This window comes from Chenopodium album, chromosome 13 (assembly GCF_948465745.1).
Source record: "Chenopodium album chromosome 13, dcCheAlbu1.1, whole genome shotgun sequence".
Taxonomy (NCBI): Eukaryota; Viridiplantae; Streptophyta; class Magnoliopsida; order Caryophyllales; family Amaranthaceae; genus Chenopodium; species Chenopodium album.
In genome coordinates, this window is record NC_137846.1 from 912549 (window position 1) to 935954 (window position 23406).

Sequence of the window (23406 nt, forward strand, 5' to 3'; positions counted from 1 at the left end):
AATTAAAGGCGAGCAAAACAAGGGTATGGAGGAGATAAAATCTAGAAGAGGGTGACGAAAGATCGATAATAGGGATTAGGAGGGTCATAGAATGAGAGGCAGTGTGAAAAAAAATCAAGGGTAAGTAGTACGAGTAGGATTAGGTTGAAAACCATGTGTAAATTAAAAGAGTCATAATTTCATTGTTTAATGCATATATGTATACATATATTTATGTATACAACACTTTATTGAATATATACAATATATTATAGAAAAGAATACAAATCATACACTATGTAAATTATATATACTCCTACTCGAAGACTAGAATGTTGATTAATGAACGCATACTAATTGATGTATTAATTAATCCTTAATCAATTTCATATTAATTAGTCAGCAACAACGTGTATCATTTCTATACCCATACAAATGATACACCAACAAGAAGACTAAAATGTTGTTAAATGTATTACTCCCTCTGTCTTATAATACATGACACGATATGGTCAACATTGCACACATGTTTGCCTTTATTTTTATATAATAAAATATTAATACACTTAATAAAAAATGATGATATATTATTAATTACATATTTTATTAGTCAACAACGTGTATCATGTCTATACACAATTAAATACACATACATGACACACCTCACATACTAGAGGATTTGAATGAGAACACCCTTTCAAAAAATGGACATATGTGAAGCACACTTTTTAGGCTTTTACCTTTTAAAATATAAAAGTAAAGAAAAAATATATGCAGCCCTAAGGGTAGCATAAAAGAAGCTAAAAATAGAAATAAAAAACAGTAAATAAACATTTATTACACCTATTTACTTGTGAATTGTCGATAACTTCCCAATTTAATACTAAAAAAGAAAGTATATTAAATGCTTATATATAGGACTGCATATAGCATTACCTTAAAAATAAAATCATTAGATCAACCTTACTTAAATTACAAGGTTTTGGTAAATTAATATTTCCTTCATTTTTTAAAGAGGTAGGGGTTACAATTACCCCCTTTTGGCGTTTCCTTTAGTGATTAGGTTTCAATTATTTCTTTTAAATTAAAATAATCATTCTTTTAAACATTTTCTTCATACATACATGCATACTACGTACACCTAGCAAAGAGTGAAAGCCCAAGACCTGTACAATACGTTCGGATTCTAAAATCGCCCCCTCCAATGTTCCAATCGATATTTATAGTACCCTTGTGGCGGATTTGATTAAAAATAGAAACTTGATTAATTCAAGTATCTATTATCAATTGCTCGTCATCATCACACTTAAAAGATGACAATTTTTTTTTTTTTTTTTTTTTTTGACAGAAAGATGACAAAATTGACATATGTTAATATGTACAATAATTTTACTATAATTTTTGGAGAATTTAATATGATTCACGTTTATTTCATATATGAAATCTAAAATGAAAAATTTTGAATTAGCTAGGCATTATATTATTGGTCCATGGATTACACATTATCTTATCTCCATAGCATCTTGATTTAGTGGTCCTATCTTAACTTATGAATGGACCACTCCTAATTCGGACACAATCATCCTAACCCAACTAATTAGGGTGAATTTAAAAGCTACGAGATGATCAATGATATTTCCCGTCAAGGAAAAACTTCATTAAGGTTCATATATAGAGGCCTAGCTCCTTGTATTAATTGTATTAGCTATTAAATAAATAAATAAATTATCTTATCTAAACATATACTAACATTAGCATATACTCTTATTATGGTAATTTTGTATTAAGATGGATATTTTTTTTTTTTCCAAACTTGTCATATTGCCTCATCCAAATCCGATCCCAGCAATGGACACATACTCTCTGACAAATTTAGGGTGAAGGTTTGATGGTACAGGGAAAAATCTTGCATGGACATTGTAGAATTGAGGCTTAAACGTACGCAATTGACATTAAATTAAATATAATGACCCTAATTTAAACATAGTAACCTTATTTTTAACATAGTTTCCTTTATTAAACTTGTATGACTTTTAATATTATTGTGAACTTGAAATACAATGTCAATGTTATATTGAACATAGTGACCTTTATTATTCATATTGACCAATATATAAAAAATTTCGAAAAAAAAAACCTCTTATAGCTTTTATAATACCAAAAATGGGTTTTATTTCAACATGGTAACCTTTATTTTAATATAGTGACTTTTTTTTATTAATAAAATAATCATAGTGTCTCTAATGTTAGTGGTCCACAATATATTTGTAAACCAGTCCATTTAAGAATTTGTATAATGGTAATTCTCAATTATTATTCATCAACGAGTAAAGTTTTTTTACAAAATCTACAATCATAAAATAGGAAATAATTTTTCTAAAAGGTATATCATCGTGACCATAAATCCTAAATTTATATTCACTAAATAAAATTTAACATGAATAATTCTTATTATATTATTCTCCAAATAATAACATCAATATGGAAAAAAACAGACAATTTGTTAGTTTACAAAGGCACTAATTTAAAGAAGCAAACAACAACAATAATAAATTAATAATGACGATGAATTTAACAAAAGCATTACAATAATTAACAAACTTTGTAACGAGTATTATTCATACGTTATTGAAACGAAGAGCAACTTTGAAATTTTGAATCTCTCTATATAGTCTTTCCTAAACATAAACATATTGTATCACACTTCCTCCATTTCCTTTTAGTTGACAAGTTTCTTTAGTCGTGCTTATCAACAAATTCAACCGTCAATATCTTTAATTACCGATAAGCAAAAATTATAAAAAGTTGATATTTTGAAAATATATATGATACCATGACGAATCTAACAAGACCCCACATGACTATATTTTCCATTGTGTATAAATCACAAAACACGTACGATCAAAGAAAAGTGTGTGAATAATGCTAAAATCAAAATGTGTCAACTAAAAAAAACGGAGGTAGTATTAGTTGTATATATGCCCTTCAATATGTTGATTACTCTTTAATTTAAACCGGGAAAACAGATTCCATCCAAGGTTGCAAGAACGAGCCATTGTCCAAATCATCGGGCACATCTTTCAATTCAATCTTGGTAGCTTTTCCACATTCGATCTGGATCACATTTGATCACGAACTTAGGTAATCCAGCACAACATGATACTAAAATAATTTCGTGTCCATCTTCTATGCAAGCAAACTTTAAATTCCAACTATGCCAATTTTTTGTAGTATAATAACGATTAGTCTTGGAAAATTGGTGATGAAATATTCGAGTCCAAGACTTCTCCGCACCATATTTCTCCAGCATCCATATATCCAACGTACATGTCACGATATACACTCAACCCTTAAAAGGAGTCAATTTAGATGAATCAAAATTAAGTATTTCAGGGAGGGATATCTTATAGTACTTTCGAGTAAAAAGATCGAAACACAATAACTCTTCAAACGTCATTTTTTTTTTTTGGATTCAGAATCTTCCAATGCAAAGTGTTGTTGGTCAAGACACTGTTTGTGATTTTAAAATACTTGAAATTCTTCCAAAGAGGGTTTGGAATGGTCTCCCAAGCATTTGTTTTCAAACTGTAAAGCTTAGATATAATGCTTATCTTCGATTGTGATTTCATGAATATTATTAAAAACCTTATAATTATCGGATACACAATCATAAACAAAAGCAGCTGCGTGAAAAGGTTCGTAGATGTTTTTTTTTCTTATGGTTAGTTTTTTTATAGTCTCGAGTATGTCATCTTATATCCTCCAAGTAATATTAACTCTCATCCATGAGGATTTTATACCAACAAACCCCAGGGAATAAAGGAAGGCTACACTCCGACCCAAACAATCGATATTCCCTTCAAATTTTCACCCTGTAATAATTTGAAAATGAGAACAATTTAATCTAAGATTATTCCACCCTGTAAATTTTCATCTCCCATATTTCAACTTCGAGTTTATATGGAACTAAGGATTATTAATCAAAAGAGTTAAGCAGCCATCAACTACAGAGCGATTCCAAGGCAAGTTCATAGCAACGGGACAATTGACCCCACTTGTTTTTAACTAAAAAATATTTTTAAAATAAAGAAATAATAATTTATTTAACATTGAAGTATTAAATATAAAAATAATAATATGGAAATTTTAAGTAATGTATCAATACACATAATAATATGAGTTAAATATGTGGAATATATTATTTACGTAGTTATATGTAATTTGTTATTTTACAAATAATTTTAATATTATTTGTTATAATTAAATTTTTTTTAACAATAATACTGATGAATTACACATAAGCTTAAATTCAGTATATGCATTATATAAATGAATTAAAGTTACTGTATTAATCATATGAACATGAAAAACCTATCTATACACTTAAATGATGAATTGCAAAACAAAATTGAAAAACTTTTGTATACACCCGGTTTACACTAATATTAGTGTACATCGAGTAGTATAAGGGTAAGTTTTAGCTAATTTTAGGGTAACTTTTTGCCTTTTTTTGGGTAACTTTAAACATAATACAATTTTTATATAAATAGACAACAATAAAAGTTTTATAAAGGTAATTTAATTACATTCAATCACTAATAATTGGTTTTTAGTCATTTAAAATGTGATTCTTTACTAATAAAGCGAAGATAATTTTTATTTATATTGGGTTACTTTTATGTGTATTGGGTAACTTTTATTCATTTCAGGGATAACTTTTGATCACTTTAGGCTATCTTTATAATGGATGTACAATAATTATTGTACACCCGATTTTTTTAAAAGTTTGTGAACAAAATTATACTCATAATTATTTTTATGAAAAATTGTTAGAAACTATCCATCTAATAGATCATTTTGTCAACAACTATTCGCATAAAATTTATATAAAAAATTACCCTTGAATTTTAAAAGTTTGAGTGACACTACCCATTTTGGTTTTTCGGCAACAATATCCGGCAAATGTGGTTGAATTTTATTTTTCGCTTCAAAACTTAAGGTTAAACAACGTATATAACATCTAACCTCATCCTCTTTACAACTACCAAACCTAAAAACACAAAATTTTCAAAATTTCGCCAATTGAAAAAGAGGAAAATAATTGTTTTAATTAAGAGATATGTAATGTTTCTAAAATTGGTCTAAAAATGTGATGTTTCTAAAATGATATTCAATTTACTTGTTTGGCATCTTAATTGTGTAATTCATCATTTCGTGCTTTAATTTTTGAAGGAAAAACAAAAACAAGCCCTATTCGCCAGATTTTGTTAGCAGAAAACCAAAATAGGTGGTGCTAGTCAAACTTTTTAAATTTAAAGATAGCTTTTTTAAAAAAATAAATAATAAATCTTAAGCGAGTAGTTTGTTGACAAAATAATCTATTAGGTGGGTAGGTGCTGACAATTTTTCCTTATTTTTTATAGCAAAATAAATTGTTGTTTCTCATTAAATTATTTTTGTCTTTTAAGTCATTAAGAAAATACATTTAAATGTTTTATTTAATTTTTTATATCAATAAATTTATTTTATTTGATTCAAAGTTAATTTTAATATTTTGAATCCACTTAAAAAAGATGCTAGATTTGCCAATTAATGTGCGCAGGATCGTCACCTTCTTCCTCATGAGGGAACAACTGTACATTCTCCAACCATTTCTCATATTTAACATCAAAACACCTAAGTCTTGACATGGTTGGAGAATGTACCATTGCGGATTAAAATTTGGGATTAAAATTGCAGAGCAATAACAAAGAGAAGGAAGAGAGAGAGGGGATGACTTTGTGTGAATTGAGAATTGGGAAAAGGGGGGAGTTAGAGGATTTAGTAAGGGTCTGTTTTGTTCACCTTATTTTCACTTATTTCAGGTCTAATAAGTTCAGATAAGTTAATATAAGTTCAGATAAGTTCGGATAAGTTAAGTTCAGGAAAAATAAGTTCAGATAAGTTAAATTCTGAAAAAATAAGTTCTAATAAGGGTTACCCAAGTTCAAACTACAACTAAAATAAGTTTTAATAAGTTCATATAAGTTCATATAAGTTCAGTTAAGTTCAGATAAGTAAAAATCAGGTGAATCGAAAGCACCCTAAGTCACGTGTGTGTCATGTGAGGGTCAACACCGAAAGTCAAGTTAATGACCGGATTCCGAGATAAGGTTTGTTTTGAAAAAAAAAAAAATTGTTTAAGGTTTCTTCTTGCAAAAAATTTATATAAGGTGGTTTTTGACAAAAACCAACTTTTATAAGGTGGTTTCTAACAAAAAAAAATCCTTAATAAAATGAATTATTATTATTTATCTATTCTTTAGCTCAAATCAAACAAGTAAAATTGGCGTTACACTTGTACTTTATTTGGAAAATTTAGCAAATTAAAGGCCATGTATATATAACTTCTTACATTGAACTCACTAAAATAAAAAGACCCAAAAAACTTTAATAGGTCTATATAAAATAGTAACATCTATGCAGAGAACATTCATTATTTATCCCAATGTTTTATTTTAGTTTCAAATAGAGATGCTGTTTGGAACACCCATAGCAGTAACACCAGGTTTAGAGAAAGGCTTCAACAATTCATAAGGCACAACACCTGCTCCATGTCTGTTCCTTAATGCTTCATTAGCATTCCTTTCGTCGATGATCCCCTCTAACTCCTTTAATCTCCCGGTAAACTTCTCGAAAGCCGCCTTTATCATAGGTTCTGCCTCCCAACAAGGCTCCAATTTTTCACCTAAATATTCTTCTTCAGGTGAATGACCTGAAAGCACATCCAAAATTGCCATAACTCTAGTAGCCTGTATTTGAGATGGGAAGCATCCAAGGAGTGTATCCTCGGGTTTTTCGATGAAGTTGTTCCATTCGTCGTTAGTGGGGTCTTCTGTAGGCATCTTAGTCCTAGTGAGTGTAGGCCTATTAGGGAAGTAACCTGCATAGGCATATTGTCCGAAGTTGACAGCAGCATGGTGCCCTGAAGTCACCCATATTATGGTTGTCGCGATTTGGATTAAGTCTTCATTTGTATTAAGGCCGGGCCACCATGGCTCGTCTTTCTTGTCTCCATGCCCTACGGTTCTTACCTCCGTCCACCAAGCTTGAAGCTCTTGATCCGACTCTACTAGGCTCGGATCTTTGTAGTAGTGGTTCACATAATCCGTCACCCATTGCTTGATTATAGTCCATAGGTCTAAGCCATCATTCGCGTATGGATAATCCTTTATTGTTAACTTTAGTCCATGTGGTGCTGATGGATCTTCAACCGCCATTCCCCTGAATTTTCCAACACATCAACATGTATGTACTCACATTTTCAGACCGTGCCATGTGATTACAAGTTAATTAAATTAATTACCAATTATTAAATTAATAATTAGCTAGAGTTTTTATTACATATACCTATTAATAAGGTCGGCTGGTAAGGCTTCTTGATCAAATCGCCACTCTGCTCCATAGATGACAGAGCTTAACTCCATCGCGTACTTCCCTTGTGAGAAGGATCTTTCAATGATACCGCCTGCATTAATCAAAGCTACTCGAGCAAGAGCGTTGATCTCCATGGTATACCGGAAATGAGGATGTAACAACCTATATATTGGGTGCATTGCACTTAACTGACGATTTGCAGCAATTATGTAAGGTTCCGTGCAACAATGTGTTCTAAGCCTACATTAATCAAAACAAACAAAAAAAATGTAGTTAGCTCACATTCATGAATTTATATGTATTGATCAACTCTTTTTTTTTCATTATCATATAAAAGTAGCTAGGCAATTAAAATCATATCCTCAAATTTATGCAATCTTATCAATAATTAATGAGAACGTAACGTACCAGTGACTAACAAGTTGGTGATAGCCAGAGTCATGGGAAAGAACATGAGCCTTGGCAATCTTCCAAAGCCATTCAGAAGTGGCACAAGTTCCTTGGGTAAAAACTTGCCTCCATTGAGGTTTCCCATCGAATGGAGGCCGAGTTAATTCAATAGCTAGAGGTCTAAGTGTTGCATCGTTGTAAATGAACAAAGCTCGAGATCCATACAAAATTGAACCCTTCAACTCCCTTACTTTGTTCACATAAGGCAAAAATGCATCATGGTAATCTATTATAAACAACCTCTTCTCTTTCAAAGCCTGCAATTTATATCATTAATTGTTACATCCAATCACCTCGAAAAAAAAAATTAATTAAAGCTAATCCTCATAAGGTTGATTAGTTAACCTGTTCAACAGTCATGGAGCCTTTTATCTGATTTTGCACAAGCTCTGTAGTCATAGCTGATTCGGGTGGGCAGTAAATGTTAGGGTCCAAGTTACTCTTTATCGGCCATTCCTGCAAAATTGCAAGTTTATAATCGTTTCATACGAGATCCTAAGCAATCAAATAGGCTAATAAACATACTAGTATATATTGATTTTTTATTTTTTTGAGGCATACTAGTATATATTGATAAATTGGCACTTTATGTTAGTAACATTACTCTCAAAATATGTACAATTCAACTAGTACTATACCTTATATTAATCCATATAATATATAGTTTTGCATATCATACCGTAACACATTTGATGCTTAAAGGATTTAAGCCAGCAAGAGTTTGACGAGAGAACTCCTCATCTCTAAACCAACAAAACCTATCCCCTGTATATAAGTTAACCAAAAAAAAAAATGATTAGTGCAGAGTAAAAACCCGTTAATTAATTGTAGTTTAACATAAGAAAGTAATTAGTGTTCATACGATCAAATATCTTGGGAAGCTCGAAACGAAGCACACTATCTTTCAAGTCAGTAACGCCTTTGATGATCCTAGGCAACACAGACCGTAAGGACTCGTGTTGTTGTAACCCGGGACAATTAACTCCTTCATTGTAGAGCGAGTCTATGGCCGTGAAGTATGGAAAACCGAGGTCAGGATCAACCAACGCGGTCTCTAATGATGGTACAACAGCATGTAGCACCGAGTACACGGTTTTGAACCCAAATTGTGCATTCTTTATCTCTGAAAATGTTTCGTCTCTTGGTACATATACACTGGCGGCTCTGCTCTCCGACCTTGGATCTGCATATTATATATGTATATATATATATATGGTACAACAGCATGTTACTATATGTATAAAGGTGGTTAGAAAACTTAGAATAATTTTGTTAGATTTAAAGAGTATACTTCATGTCTAATAGAATAATGTCACTATATATGTCAAAATGTCCCATTTGGAATTTAAAGGTCACAATTTGACTTTTTCCATTATTCATATAACTTTGTCAAAAAATAAATTTAAGAAAAGAAGAACATAAAGGAACAGAGGATACCTTGTTAATTACAAATGAAAATAGTGGTGATTGGGAGTATAAAAATTATATACCTGTTTTAGTAGGAGGACGTCCAGTTCTACAACGTCGAGGGTAAGGAAGATCTTTAGTACCACCCAATACCGGTCTTGCGAGTTCGGGTTTCGTGTCTGGAGCACCAAGGTCGTTGTATGTGTCATAGTCATAAATTCTCTCAAAGTTCTTACGTTCACCCTTCCCATCCCCTCGCAAACTTTCAAGCTCTTTCTCCCTTAATTCTTTCAATCCACTTGGTGTTTGTGATGGCAAGTAAGACTACAAACAGTGGCGGATCTACCTTTGGGCATGGTAGGTCACGTGACCTAGCAAAAAAGCAAAAAGTTTCTAAATATTAAACATTGCAAGGAATAATTATATATGCTCACTAGACTAGTGGTTGAGGCATATCTTTTCTAGGGAATGAACATGGGTTCGATTCCCATGAGCAGCATTTCCTTTTTTTTTTTTTTTTTTTTTTTTGGTGTGTGTGTTTTTTTATTATTTTTAAATTTATTAATTAACTTCATCCTCAAATCCCACCTTATTAGTATTTTTTCCTTCTTAGTTCTTATTAGGCAACTTGTTAAAATTTATTTTTTATTTATTACCTTCATCCCTCAAATCCTACCTTCTTAGTTCTTACTAGGTAACTTGTTAAAGCTCATCATTCTAAATCTTTTTGGTAATTTCATTGGTTATTTGTCATTATCCGTCAGACCATCACAAATCCTCCTTCTCCTCTCCCACGAGATAGTTAATATTTTTGGAGTGACTTTTTTTTTAAAAAAAAAGCTTTAAGAATATTTATGTATTAAATATTGATTTGTATGCGGTCGATGGGAGACAGTGACCCAGCACCCGTAAAATCCTGGATCCGCCACTGACTACAAATATTACATCATTGCAAATTGGTCATTACAAATCGTACAACAATATTATGTACGTATATGTTTTAAAATTATACCGCTAATTGAGAGTATTTTAACGATTAAAGTTAGACTCGTTAATCAAAAAAGTTTATGAAGCTCGTTCACTCGTTCGTTCTATACCTTATTACTAGTGAAGAATACTCTTTTTTCAGGGATGTCATATTTGGAGTGCACCCATGAATTACAAGTAATATGAACTGAACCAAAAGTCGGTCCATCGAGTACGATTTCAGTGAGGTACATCTCTTTGTGGTGTTCATTCTCAACAAGAATAGCACCCACTTCTCCAAATTCCGCCGAAATCACAAAATTAGCTTCAAATTTCACCACTCCATCGTCTGCCTTTGAACGATGAGCATATCCTTTGATTTTTTCCTTTTCTGATCCTGTATCTTCTAATCAATAATTATTAGTTAAAGGCATAGTGCAATCTAATCTTATTATTAATCCCTTAATCCACATCAGTTGCCATATTGATAGCATAATTTAAATTGATTAGTTATGTGACATACAATTAAAAGGCAGTGAGCATTGTGCATACGTCTCCACTGTCAAATTTGCAAATTTGGTACATCCAATCAATTTTGTGATACATTGGGGCTCGAGAATAATCAAATTAATATCAATTAAGTAAATTGATGTGTAAATGTTGTAACAATCTAAATGGCACAAGTACTTAAAAAAAACGTGTACAAAATTTTGCCTTAATAAGTAGTTCAATTGTTCAATGTTATCTATATATTTAAAATTTAAATAATCTTGTCTTCGGAATTATTAGACACCCCTAATTGAAGTATAATACTTGTATATTATGCTAGTTCGTTGTTTTCATAACTTACTTTGTTTTGCCTCACCACTAACAAGCTCCAAGAGGAGGGTTTTACCAAGCACATCAACAATATCATCCGCCCCTCGGCTTATGCCAATGTTGGTCAATAACCCACCAACAGTTGGTTTTACCGAGATAGTGGCCTTAATTTTCACAGATTGTTCGCTATATTTGGTTGCTACTGCTTGCACTCTAAGGCCACTGTTTCGAGCTCGGTGTGCCCTAGTTACAACACCATCACCATACAACCTTCTTGATAAAAATAATGCACCTACTGATGCATTATTTATGACCCTAGAGGAGTTTAAGAGTTTAACATTATTTTGTTCACCTCCTCCAACAAAGGGCTTTCGCGATAGATTTGGTGATGGGGTTGTGTTGATCACAATGGTAGATGTGCTCAACATTTTTATATTTTTGAAGCTAAGTTGTTCAAGAAGAAGAAAGTATGTATAATTTTATTTTATTTTGATGCAAATGAAGATGTAAGAAGTTTGTTGTGATTTATAAAACAAAGTTGATGAGGGTTTACAAGGAAATTCACTATATAAATTTTGAAAAATTAGCAATAATAGTTCAAAACGTTTGTGGTATGTTGCCTTTTTATTGTTTTTGTTTACATGCCTGTGATGGATGTGATAGGTAGGAAAAAATGACTAGGGCAAACAATCATGAGTGTTCATCAAGACTATTTCAAGCCCTTTATCCTTATTTATGACTCAAGTTCATAAACCTTTTTGGTACTAATTTTTGCTTAGTTGGTATTCACTTAGTATCATAAAAAGTTGTTCTATTATTAGTATCAATCAAAGCCCAAATTCTACTACTTAGTAGCTATCAAAATGAAATAATTTTGTATGCTATGTAAAATGATTGCCAACTTAGTACCAAACTACCAACAAGATTTTAATTACTACAGTCATTATTACTAGTCATTAACGACTCGTAGTAATTTGTTCCGATTAGTACAGTATCAAAATGAATCATTAATGACTCGTAGTACTAGAGATTGAGAAGTTTTATTAAATGACGAAAGTCTAAATAAAGCAAGTATTATTAAATGTATCTTAATTGTAATTCTAATTACTAAACTAAAAACAACAAAGTACATACTTATTTGTCTTTCTATTATATTTCGATGTTTTTTCTGCGTGACTGGCCATACCGTGTGGTCGGGGTTACTTATAAGGGTTATTGTTACTCAATCGGTTAGTGGTTATTTATTTTGGGGTTACTCAATCGGTCATGGATTACTTATACGTAACCCCACAGAATAAGTAACCCCTATCCATGGTAAAATTTGTGATTATTTTTTTAAATGGATGCCAAAAAGGGAAAGAGAATGTAATATAAAGTACTAAACAATTATACAGTACAACTGTACAAGTAACAAAAATGATGCAGTATGTAACCAAAACTTAATTTGCCACGATTGAAGCTACAATTTTATTTTTATTTTTTTTGGTTGATAAATGAGAAAGTGAGCCTTGATTATAATTTATAAATAAGTAAAAATAAATAAATAAATAAATAAATAAAATAAATAATAATAATAATAATAATAATAATAATAATAATAATAATAATAATAATAATAATAATAATAATAATAATAATAGTGTTGGTTGATCAAAGATATATATTGTGGCCTCAATTGTGAACTGGACTAGATTGGACCTATAGCCAGGCACAAGGCACATAAATCTTATGGGTGTACGGTGCACCCGAGTGTATATAACAATTTCTACTATGAATTACATGATCTTATTGCAAAGCATCTTCATTTAGTGGTCCTTTCTAAACAAACTTAAAGTGTAAAAACAAGCCCTACAATGTAATCCATGAAAACTTATAAATTTAAAGAAAAAAAAATAAACACCTATTCTTGGGTTTAACTGACGGACAGACCTACTTCTCTATGTGCACCCAACTATATATAAAAGGTGTTGCAACTTCTAATAAAATACTCTGTAACATAAATTATAACTTTTGGACTACTCGGCTCCGTCCCAGCACAAACACAATTATTTATATTTATCTAAAAGTCAACAATAGGTTTGACTAAAGTGAAAGATTATTTTTGCCAAAATATTTTTCATGATGTAGGCATTTGATTCCCTTAGACTTACTCAAATTTGGAAAACTTTGCCAAAGCCATAACTAGTTCATTGAACTCACTAAAACCAAAAGACCCAACAACTTTCATAGATCTTAGAAATAGAGTAACACTGATGCATAGATCGATTATTGTATACTTCATAAACTATAAGTGTTACATAAATTTTATTCAATCATTATTTATCCCAATAATGTTTTGTATTAATTAGATGGAAATGCTGTTTGGAACTCCCATAGCAGTGACACCAGGAGTAGAGAAAGGCTTCAACAATTCATAAGGCACAACACCTGCTCCATTTCTATTCCTCAAAGCTTCATTAGCATTCCTCTCGTCGATGATCCCTTCTAACTCCTTTAATCTCCCGTTAAACTTCTCAAAAGCCGCCTTTATCATAGGATCTTCCTCCCAAGATGGCTCCATATTTTCACCAAGATACTCCTCGTCGGGTGAATGACCCGAAAGCACGTCCAATATAGCCATAACCCTAGTAGCTTGTATTTGAGAAGGGTAACTTCGAAGTAGTGTCTCCTCAGGCTTTTCGAGGAAGTGTTTCCACTCCTCGTCAGTGGGGTCTTCTGTAGGCATCTTAGCCCTCATGACGGTAGGCCTATTAGGGAAGTAACCCGCGTAGGCATATTGTCCAAAGTTTACGGCTGCATGATGCCCTGAAGTAACCCATATAATGGTTGTCACAATTTGGATTAGGTCTTCGTTTGTTTTGAGGTTCGGCCACCATGGCTAGTCTTTCTTGTCTCCGTGCCCTACGGTTCTTACCTCCGTCCACCAAGCTTGAAGCTCTTGGTCCGATTCTACTAGGCTCGGGTCTTTGTAGTAGTGGTTCACATAATCCGTCACCCATTGCTTTATAATTGACCATAACTCTAAGCCATCACTCGCGTATGGATAGTCCTCTATTGTTAACTTTAGTCCATGAGGTGCTGATGGATCTTCTTCTGCCATTCCCCTACAAAATTTAAAACCAACAAAAATTATTATATACTTCCTATGTGCTTTAATAAGTGTTACAGTTTGACCAAACACGCGTGTTGAGACATAACTTTGACCATTAATTTATCTAATTATATGTTAGTAAAATTATTAGAAAATTGATATATGAAAGTATACATTATAACGAATCCAACAATGTATTATACAATAACATTTGTTTTTTACATATTATTAATATTAATCAAGTCAAAACCATTATGTAAGTAGTGAAAAAAAAAGTCAAACTTTAACACTTATTAAAACATAGAAGGAGTATGAAATATGAGTATAATTATGATACTCAGGACATTTTAAAAATGGAGTGAGTTACTACCTGGCCTCTATATGTGCACCAATTGACTCATAAAAAATACTCAATTGTTGCACATAATTTGAAATGAAAGTAGTAGTGTTTAAATTATATACCTGCTTATAAGGTCGGCTGGTAAGGCTTCATGATCAAATCGCCACTGCAATCCATAGATAACGGAGCTCAACTCCAAAGAGTACTTCCCCGGCGAGAAGGAACTTTCAATGATACCACCTGCATTAATCAAAGCTAATCGAGCAAGGGCATTGATCTCGGTGGTGTACCGGAAATGAGGATGCAACAACCTATAGATTGGGTGCATTGTGCTCAATTGACGATTTGCTGCAATTATGTAAGGTTCCGTGCAACAATGTGTTCTAAGCCTACAATTATCAAGTAAACAAGAAAACTTAGTTAGTCCGTCCACAAGCTTATTGATCATCCAATTACTATACTTAATTTTTTTATAAAAATAAATTTAGGTTAGATTTAATTTTCTCTAGCAACATTGATAGACTATAAAACATATTCTTGGGCCTTAACCATCAGCTTAAGCTTTTGGTTGAGTTGCTGGTCCGTTAACATGGTATCGGAGCCAGCGGTAAAATATATTCATGAGCCTCAACCATCAACTTAAGCTTTTGGTTGAGATAGTCCATTAACAAATATAATATAATGGTGCACGACGTATACAGAAACGTACCAATGGCTAATAAGTTGGTGGTAGCCAGAGTCATGGGCGAGGACATGAGCCTTAGCAAGCTTCCAAAGCCAAGCAGAAGTGGCACTATTTCCGGGCATATAAACTTTCTTCCATTGAGGCTTCCCGTTACATGGAGGCCGAGTTAATTCAATAGCTAGAGGTCTTAGAGTTTCGTCGTCGTAAATGAACAAAGTTCGAGATCCATACAAAGTCGTCCCCTTGAGCTCCCTTACTTTGTTCACGTAAGGCAAAAATGCATCATGGTAATCTATTATGAACAACTTCTTCTCTTTCAATGCCTACAATGCAATTTTCAATTTTAGTTACAACCTTCAAAAATTTGTAGCACAAAAAAGATTTATCAATTCCAATGTGATTTACCTGTTCGACGGTCATGGTTCCTTTTATCTGATTTTGCACAAGCTCTGTAGTCAAAGCTGATTCGGGTGGGCCGTAAATGTTCGGGTCTAAGTTACTCTTTAGCGGCCATTCCTGCAATATTACAAGTTTATAATTGTTTCACATAAGCTATCAAATATCAAATATGCTAATTATAATTGCTACTTTATAATAGGAACATTACTCAAAAAATATGTTGAATAATTCAACTATTACTATCTTATAACATTGCTTCATATATAAATATATAATATACTTCCTCTGTTTTTTATACTTGCAATACACTTATACACATTTTATCATGCTTTTTGAGGAGGTGATTAACTAAATGAATGAATTAAGCTATGAAATTTAAACCGTAACAACTTATTCCCTTCTTCTTATCGGTGGTAAAATTTTGTGAATTAATTTATCCGTTTACCTAGTCTAATATCTCCTTTAAAATGTGTGTCAAAGGGATGTATGTGTTGCAAGTAAATAAAAACGAAGGAAGTATAGTTTTGCAAATCATACCGTAACACACTTGATGCTTAAAGGATTCAATCCAGCAAGAGTTTGACGAGAGAATTCCTCGTCTCTAAACCAAGAAAACCTATCCCCTGAATCAACCAAAAAAAACTTTGTTGGTCAGTTCAAATTCGTCGAATGTAATAATAATATCATACATAGGAAAGTCTAAGTAAGTAATGTACGTACGATCAAATATCTTAGGGACTTCGAAACGAAGCATATTATCTTCAAGGTCAGAGACAGCTCGAATGAGCCTAGGCAACATATCCGGTAAGAAGCCATGTTTTTGCAACCCGGGACAATTAACCCCTTCGTTGAAGAGCGAGTCTATGGCCGTGAAGTATGGAAAGCCGAGGTCAGGATCAACCATCGCGGTCTCTAATGATGGTACAACGGCGTGTAACACCGAGTACACGGTTTTGAACCCGAATTGTGTCTGCTTCAACTCGGAGAATGTTTCATCTCTAGGTACATATACACTGTTGGCTCTGCTCTCTGAGCTTGGATCTGCATATTGTAAAAATTGCTTGTAATTATGTCTTCATAAAATTTAACCATAGTTTTTATTGTGTATTGAATTGGTTAATTAGCTTGCTTTAAAAAATTGTTGAGATAATGAGATGTTATCATGTTTGTAGTTGTGATGTACACATACATCTACAGATCTACTATAGTAGGAGGATTTGTTACACATATTATTAGGAGCAATAATTCTATCTAATGATTAATTATGCAGCTTAATTGAGGGATTGAATAAAATTTATCATAAAATACAAAACTAACCATCTTTGATATTTTTGGTGTATTTGTTAAATAAATATATTACTGTATAAATATTTATTAGTCAAAGTATATAATTAGTTTCCTTGTATTTAGTGCAGTACTCGTATAAATATTTATTTAACAGTATTGAAAGCTACACGCCTACTAATAGAGTACAAAATATATTCTTAGACTTCAACCATTAGTTTAAACTTTTGGTTGAGATGCTCTACTAACATGGTATTCCTATTAATTAATTGCTAGTTCACAACACTTATGCAAGTAGGTAAGATATTTTTTGAAATGTCCTCAAAAGAAGACACGTAGTACTTTGTAATTATAGATTTATTTATGGTTAGAGTTTTACGAGTATACAAAATGACAAACGTTAAAGTTGAATTGTATTAAAAAAATACATCGAAACAAATGAAATAAAATGGTACGGTGTTACATACCTGTCTTAGTAGGAGGACGTCCCGTTCTACAACGTCTAGGGTAAGGAAGTTCTTTACTACCACCCAATACAGGTCTCAACAATGCGGCATCTTTGTCTGGATCACCAAGGTCGTTGTAAGTGTCATAATCGTAAATTCTCTCAAAGTTCTTGCGTTCTCCTTTTCCATCCCCTCTCATATTTTCAAGCTCTTTCTCTCTTAACTTCTTCAATCCACTTGGTGTTTGTGATGGCAAGTACGACTACAAATATATCACACCATTGTAAATTAATTAGTCCGTTACATATTGTACAATATTTCCCTACTCAAATAATAATAAAACTGTTACATTACGCGATAATTTATGTTTTAGTTTTTTATATACTTCATACACACCTTATTAGTGAAGAAGACTCTTTTTTCAGGGTTGTCATACTTAGCGTGCACCCATGAATTGCAAGAAAAATGTACTGAACCCAGTGGCAACCCGTCGAGGTGGATCTCGGTGAGGTACATCTCTTTGTGGTGTTCATTTTCGACAAGTACAGCACCAACTTCTCTAAATTCTGGTGGAACCACAAAATCAGCTTCATATTTCACTATTCCATCCTCGGACTTTGAACGATGGGCGTATCCTTTGATCGTTGCCTTCTCCAATCCTGTCTCTACACATCAATAGAGAAAAAAAAAATTAATTGGATTTATTAGTGAGTAATAAAACAAATTAATTAGTACGTGCAATTCTTATCTTATCTCTAATAATTGCTATATGCAATCTAGTCTTATCTCTTCTAAGTATATAATACGTACAATTACTTCCCTTTTTGAAATAAGTCGTTACATTTATCGTGTAGTTTAAATTCCTTTTGTGACAATCTATAAAAATTAGAAACTATGGAGTAATTATATATATATATATATACAGTAAACCCTTCATAGCTATATCGAAGAGTAAAAGGGGATGTTTTACCAAAATGACTAATTTTATAAAAGAATTTATCAAAACGGCTAATTATAAATTTTTTCTAAATAGGATAATTTATTAACTTGGAAGGAATTCTTTTATTTCTTATATTCCTTTGAACCAGTTTGGTTTACATAATGGTTTTTTTTTCGTTTTATTTTTAAAAATAGTTTTTTTTTAATTTTGGATTTTTGTTTTTCTTTGGGAAATTCTAATGCCATAGTTTAAAATATCTCATTAATTTGAACAATAACATTCAACATAATATATTTGCAACAATTCTCAATTTTTAAAAAAGTTACACAAAATAAACAATCACTCAAAAAAAATCGATCCAAAAAAAAAAAAAAAAAAAAAAAAAAAAAAAAACCCTCTTTTTTGTAACACATAAAGATAGAAATATATCAAGGTCTAAAGGCCCAAAGTTTCTAATGTACTTAGGCTCTGTTCACTTCACCTTAAAAAAATAATATTAAGTAAAAATTATTTTAGTATAAGTAAAAATAAGTTCACTTCAGTAGAAATAATTTCTGTTCAGTAAAAATAAGTTTAGTTCAGTAAAATTTAGTATATTTAAAGAAGAATTATAATAGAAAATCAGTAAAAATAATTTCAGTTCGGCAAAAATAATTTCAGTTCAGTAAAATTAATTTAAGTCAACAAAAATAATTTAAGTTTAGCAAATATAATTTTGTTTCAGTAAAAATAATTTCAATTCAGCAAAAATAATGTGAAGTGAACGGGGCCTTACAGGGAGATCGAAAAGGTGTATTAAAATAACATAAAAGCCTAAAATTTAGAAAGTAAGTAGGAACAATCAAGTCTTGATTATAAATAACTAGAGTTGTATAATTGTTGACCATAGAGTCATTTTATTTGCTCCGCAATAGATGAACAATAATTTATATCCTTTATCGTCGTATATTTCGTGATAGTATTGATAGAACAATACTACTTGAAATTTTAGATTTTTGTGATTAATATGATCTAGACGAAAAATTAGGGCTGTTTTTTTGGATCAAAATTAGGGCACTGCCGCTGTTTGCATACTCTGTATTTTTGTATATTGCTTAAGTTTTCCAAGTTAAAAAAAATCTTTAAGAAAATAAAATAAAACCAAAAAAAAAACAAAATTAAAAAAATAATAATAAAGTGAACCAAACCGGTTCAAAGAAAAATAAGAAATAAATAATAAATTCCTTCAAGTTAATAAATTAGCTAGTTTGGGAATTCAATTTTATAATTAGCAGTTTTGGTAAAAGATCCAGTAAAAGGTGATGACTCTAGCTTAATTATATATTTCTTCCGTTAAATATTAATTGCAACAAAAGAATATTTTATATCTCACAAATAATATCACTTGTTGCAATTAATATTTAACAGAGAAAGTATATCAAATTTATCATTTGAGAATTGTATGCATGGTACTAGAGTAGTTGAGCTAGCTTCACCCTTGTCGTCTTCATTAAAGTAAAAATAAAGTTACTGATCTACCAAAATAATATGTAGGAATTCTAGGAAAGTGCAACTAACACTGTAAAAATTTAATTGGACATTTTTAGTAAATGAAAAAATTTAAATAATTAGTAACACCTGCAATGCAATCTTATCTTACCTTAAATGGCTTAATGCAATCTAGTCTTATCTCTTCTATTCAATATGTACCGTTACTTACTCTATTCAATATTAGTTGTCACGTTTATGACTTTATTAACAATAAAAACTAAAATTAGTACAACTAGCTTTGTATATCCAATTATAGAGACAGGTAAATTTATACTCCCAATTATTTGTTTTAAAAAATCTTTAACTTTTTTAATTCCCGTGCAAAATGAGAAATAGACATGTAATAAAGGGACGGAGGGAGTATTATTTTGATTTGTTAGAGCCAAATTCAATTCAAGAAATCACTTTTAAGTGTTAGTTGCAAATAGAATCACTTTAAGTGTTAGTTGCCAACTAAAACAAACCCTTGTTGAAGTTGAGAACCAATCTTTAAGTGTTAGTTGCAAATCACTTGCAATTGTATTATCTGTCTAATTTTCACCGTTGAGTTTAAGAACCTTTCCTAAAAGAGTATAAGGTGACTCTATCTAGCTTATATCAAAAACCTTTGAGATTTAATAAATGTATGCATGGTACTTTGTACTTGACCAGTTGAGGTGTACCCTTTTCTTCATTAAAGTAATAAAGTCACAAACTAACCTACCAAAATAATAGGGAAGCGATGCACTGAATATTCCAATTAGTATAGCCATTGTAAAACTATCCTTGATAAGTCGATCTAGTCTCAGCTCAATGCATCTATATCTATTGTTGAGGGAGTCTTGGGCCAAGTGAGACTATTCAACACTAGTTTTTTTACTAGACTATAATATGCATGTCACCTTTTGAATAAGTCACTTTTTGTGAACAAATAATTAAGTTAATATGTCACGAAATTAGATTTTTCCTCAATCGGAACCTTTATCTAAAATGTAAAGTTAAACCCATCTTTAAATTTAACAAATAAGGTAGTTTTTATGTTTTAACTTACTTTCTTGTGCCTCGCCACTAACAAGCTCCAAGAGGAGGGTTTTACCAAGCACATCAGTAATATCATCAAGCCCTCGGCTGAAGCCAATGTTGGTCAAAATCCCACCAACACTTGGTTTCACCGAGACGGTGGCCTTAACTTTCACTGCTTGTTCACTATCTGTGGTTGCTACTGCTTTAACTCTAAGGCCACCGTTTCGAGCACGGTGTGCCCTAGTAATAGCACCATCACCGTACAACTTTCTAGACCAAAATAATGCACCAACTGATGATGCCTTATGCACCCTAGAAGAATTAAACAGTTGAACATTATTTTGTTCACCTTTTTCACCTAAAAAAGGCTTTGGTAGTAATAGTAAGTTGATATTATTGGTGGATGTGTTTAACATTTTCTTTCTCTTTTTTTTTTGGTTAGAATTTTTAACCAATAGTAAAGGGATAAAGAAGAAGAAGTGATTGAATGGAATTATAATAGGTTTGTGTGTTTTATAGAAGGTGATGAGGGCTTGCAAGGAATTTTACAAAATTTGGAATTTAGCAAAAATTAGAGAGTACGTACTACACATGCAAGACGTTTTGGTCATTTTGACGATTTATTGTTTCTCTTTTCATGTGATGTACGTACTTACATTTGAGAGAAGAAGATAATTACAAGAGTTGAACTGTCGAATCTATCCCCACGTACATTGTGGGCACATCGATCTAGTTGTCTTACATTTGAAAGGGGATCCCCATGAGGCCACCAGTACCTCGCCATCCTTAATTTGAATCCTACACCTTTAAGATATAAAGTAAATTTTTTTTTTATATATTTTTTTTGATATTTAGAGAGTCAAAATGGCAGAAATAAAGTAAAATTAATAAGTGAGTTAAATTTAACTTTAATAAAATAGTGCAATATCTTGGAGAACAGTATTACATCAATAGAATCCTAAATATACTTTGTATACTTCATTGGATAATAACACTATATATTTTTAGACACAATAAAATATCTACCGAAAATCCCCTTATAATATATTATGTACATCACTAAATATCTTATGCCCTCATATTCAATAAAAAATCAAATATACTTTTAAATACATAGTCTTTAATATTCGGTGAAAATAAATAAATAAAATTTTAAAATAAAATAAAATAAAACACTTTTATTATCAAGATTTAAGATGAACGCGAGTCAATCAATCAATCAATCAATTACTTAATACTAAAAGCGAAACTAGTGATGACACATGTTATTCACTGGTTAAAAATTTTCCATGAAAATTATTTATAGCCTATAATATTCACCTAATGAAAAATTCTTATATGTATATATTTTATATTAAGTAATTTTTTGTAATATTCTCCAAGATTTCTATAATATTCTCATGCTAATATTTCTATAATATTCTCATGCAAATATTTCTATAATAATCTCATGCTAATATTATAATTTGGGAAAGCCTTACTTCTATATTAATCTCATGCTAATATTTTTTTTATAATAGTATTTGATGTTTCATTATTTTCCTCACCTTACTTATATATTATAATAAAAACCTATGACTCACTGTGTCCAAAAACAAAAAAAAAAAAAAAAAAAAAAGTTAAAGTTAAAGTTAACTAAACTTTTATAAACCAATGTGTATGTCAAACTATGTCAACAAAATAAGAACATGATAGGGTATATAGCATAGGTTCTAAATAATCAATAGCTCCTAATTTTTTTTCATATTAATAAAATCTAACACATCAATAGTCTTTACATGCATCATTGTAAAACAAAAAACAAAAAAAAAAAACCTTGATGTCTATATAGCTATTTTTTTTTTTAAGTTTATTAATGTAATTTTTTGTTTATGTATAATTGTTAAATTAATGTTACAATTCGTTAAATAATTTGATAAAATCTGTGCATTATACGGGACTTTAACTAGTAATAGGCAAAAATAAAAAGGTAAAAAGTCCGTAGGTTGTCCTTGAGAAAAATCACGTTCAAGCCAAAGTTACATGTCAATCAAGCAATCGAGTATAAAAGTGTCATCTCACAACATTATTAGATCCAAGATCAGATTTTGTAAATCAATGTCGTTGGAGATATATAATAATTGAGAGGAATTTTATTTTTTTTATTTTATGATTTGAAAGTTGAACTTAAAACAAACTCATAATGCATGGGCATCCAGTCATTCACTCCAGAGCAAAGATCAACACAATAAGACCAACAATAATTTAGTAGCTAGTATGGACAGAGAGTTCATGAATAATCTAGCTTTCGGGTTAATAATTCAAATCCGAAATTATAAAAATAATATAAATTTTTAAAAATATCAACCGACTCTAAATCTGATCTATATTAGTACAAAAATGTCAAGTAACCCACAATAATTTAGTATAGATAGAGAGTTCATGAAGAATCTAACTTAGCTTGCGGGTTTATAACTCAAACCTACAATTATAAATTTTTTAAAAATCAAATTACTCTAAATCTGATTTATATTATTACAGAAAAATGTTGAGTAAATGAGGCTGGCCTGGGTTGAGTAACCATATGATTTATAGTATTAAATTATAATCAGATGAATCAAATGATAATTTTTTATGATAAATGAGTTTGTTGATTGAAATTTACATATTCAT

The 23406-nt window shown here is 31.1% G+C and overlaps 2 protein-coding genes and 1 pseudogene across 2 annotated transcripts; all 3 read right to left on the minus strand.

Moving 5' to 3' along the window:
• Nucleotides 1-6482: 6482 nt before the first annotated feature.
• LOC145575856 (linoleate 13S-lipoxygenase 2-1, chloroplastic-like) lies at nt 6483-11465 on the minus strand. Its single transcript, XM_081633645.1, has 9 exons — nt 11069-11465; nt 10350-10621; nt 9336-9576; nt 8708-9028; nt 8525-8610; nt 8191-8301; nt 7804-8102; nt 7369-7635; nt 6483-7242 (listed from the first exon to the last, which is right to left on the minus strand). The coding sequence occupies exons 1-9, from the start codon at nt 11463-11465 to the stop codon at nt 6483-6485; spliced, it is 2754 nt and encodes a 917-aa protein (XP_081489771.1).
• A 1771-nt stretch (nt 11466-13236) lies between these two features.
• LOC145574157 (linoleate 13S-lipoxygenase 2-1, chloroplastic-like) lies at nt 13237-21217 on the minus strand. The gene is made up of 9 exons (XM_081631895.1): nt 20783-21217; nt 17679-17947; nt 17304-17544; nt 16273-16593; nt 16090-16175; nt 15559-15669; nt 15178-15476; nt 14591-14857; nt 13237-14141 (listed from the first exon to the last, which is right to left on the minus strand). Exons 1-9 carry the CDS (start codon nt 21168-21170, stop codon nt 13916-13918), a joined length of 2208 nt encoding a protein of 735 aa, XP_081488021.1. The 5' UTR covers nt 21171-21217; the 3' UTR covers nt 13237-13915.
• LOC145577039 (linoleate 13S-lipoxygenase 2-1, chloroplastic pseudogene) lies at nt 13382-13774 on the minus strand (annotated as a pseudogene).
• Nucleotides 21218-23406: the final 2189 nt, after the last annotated feature.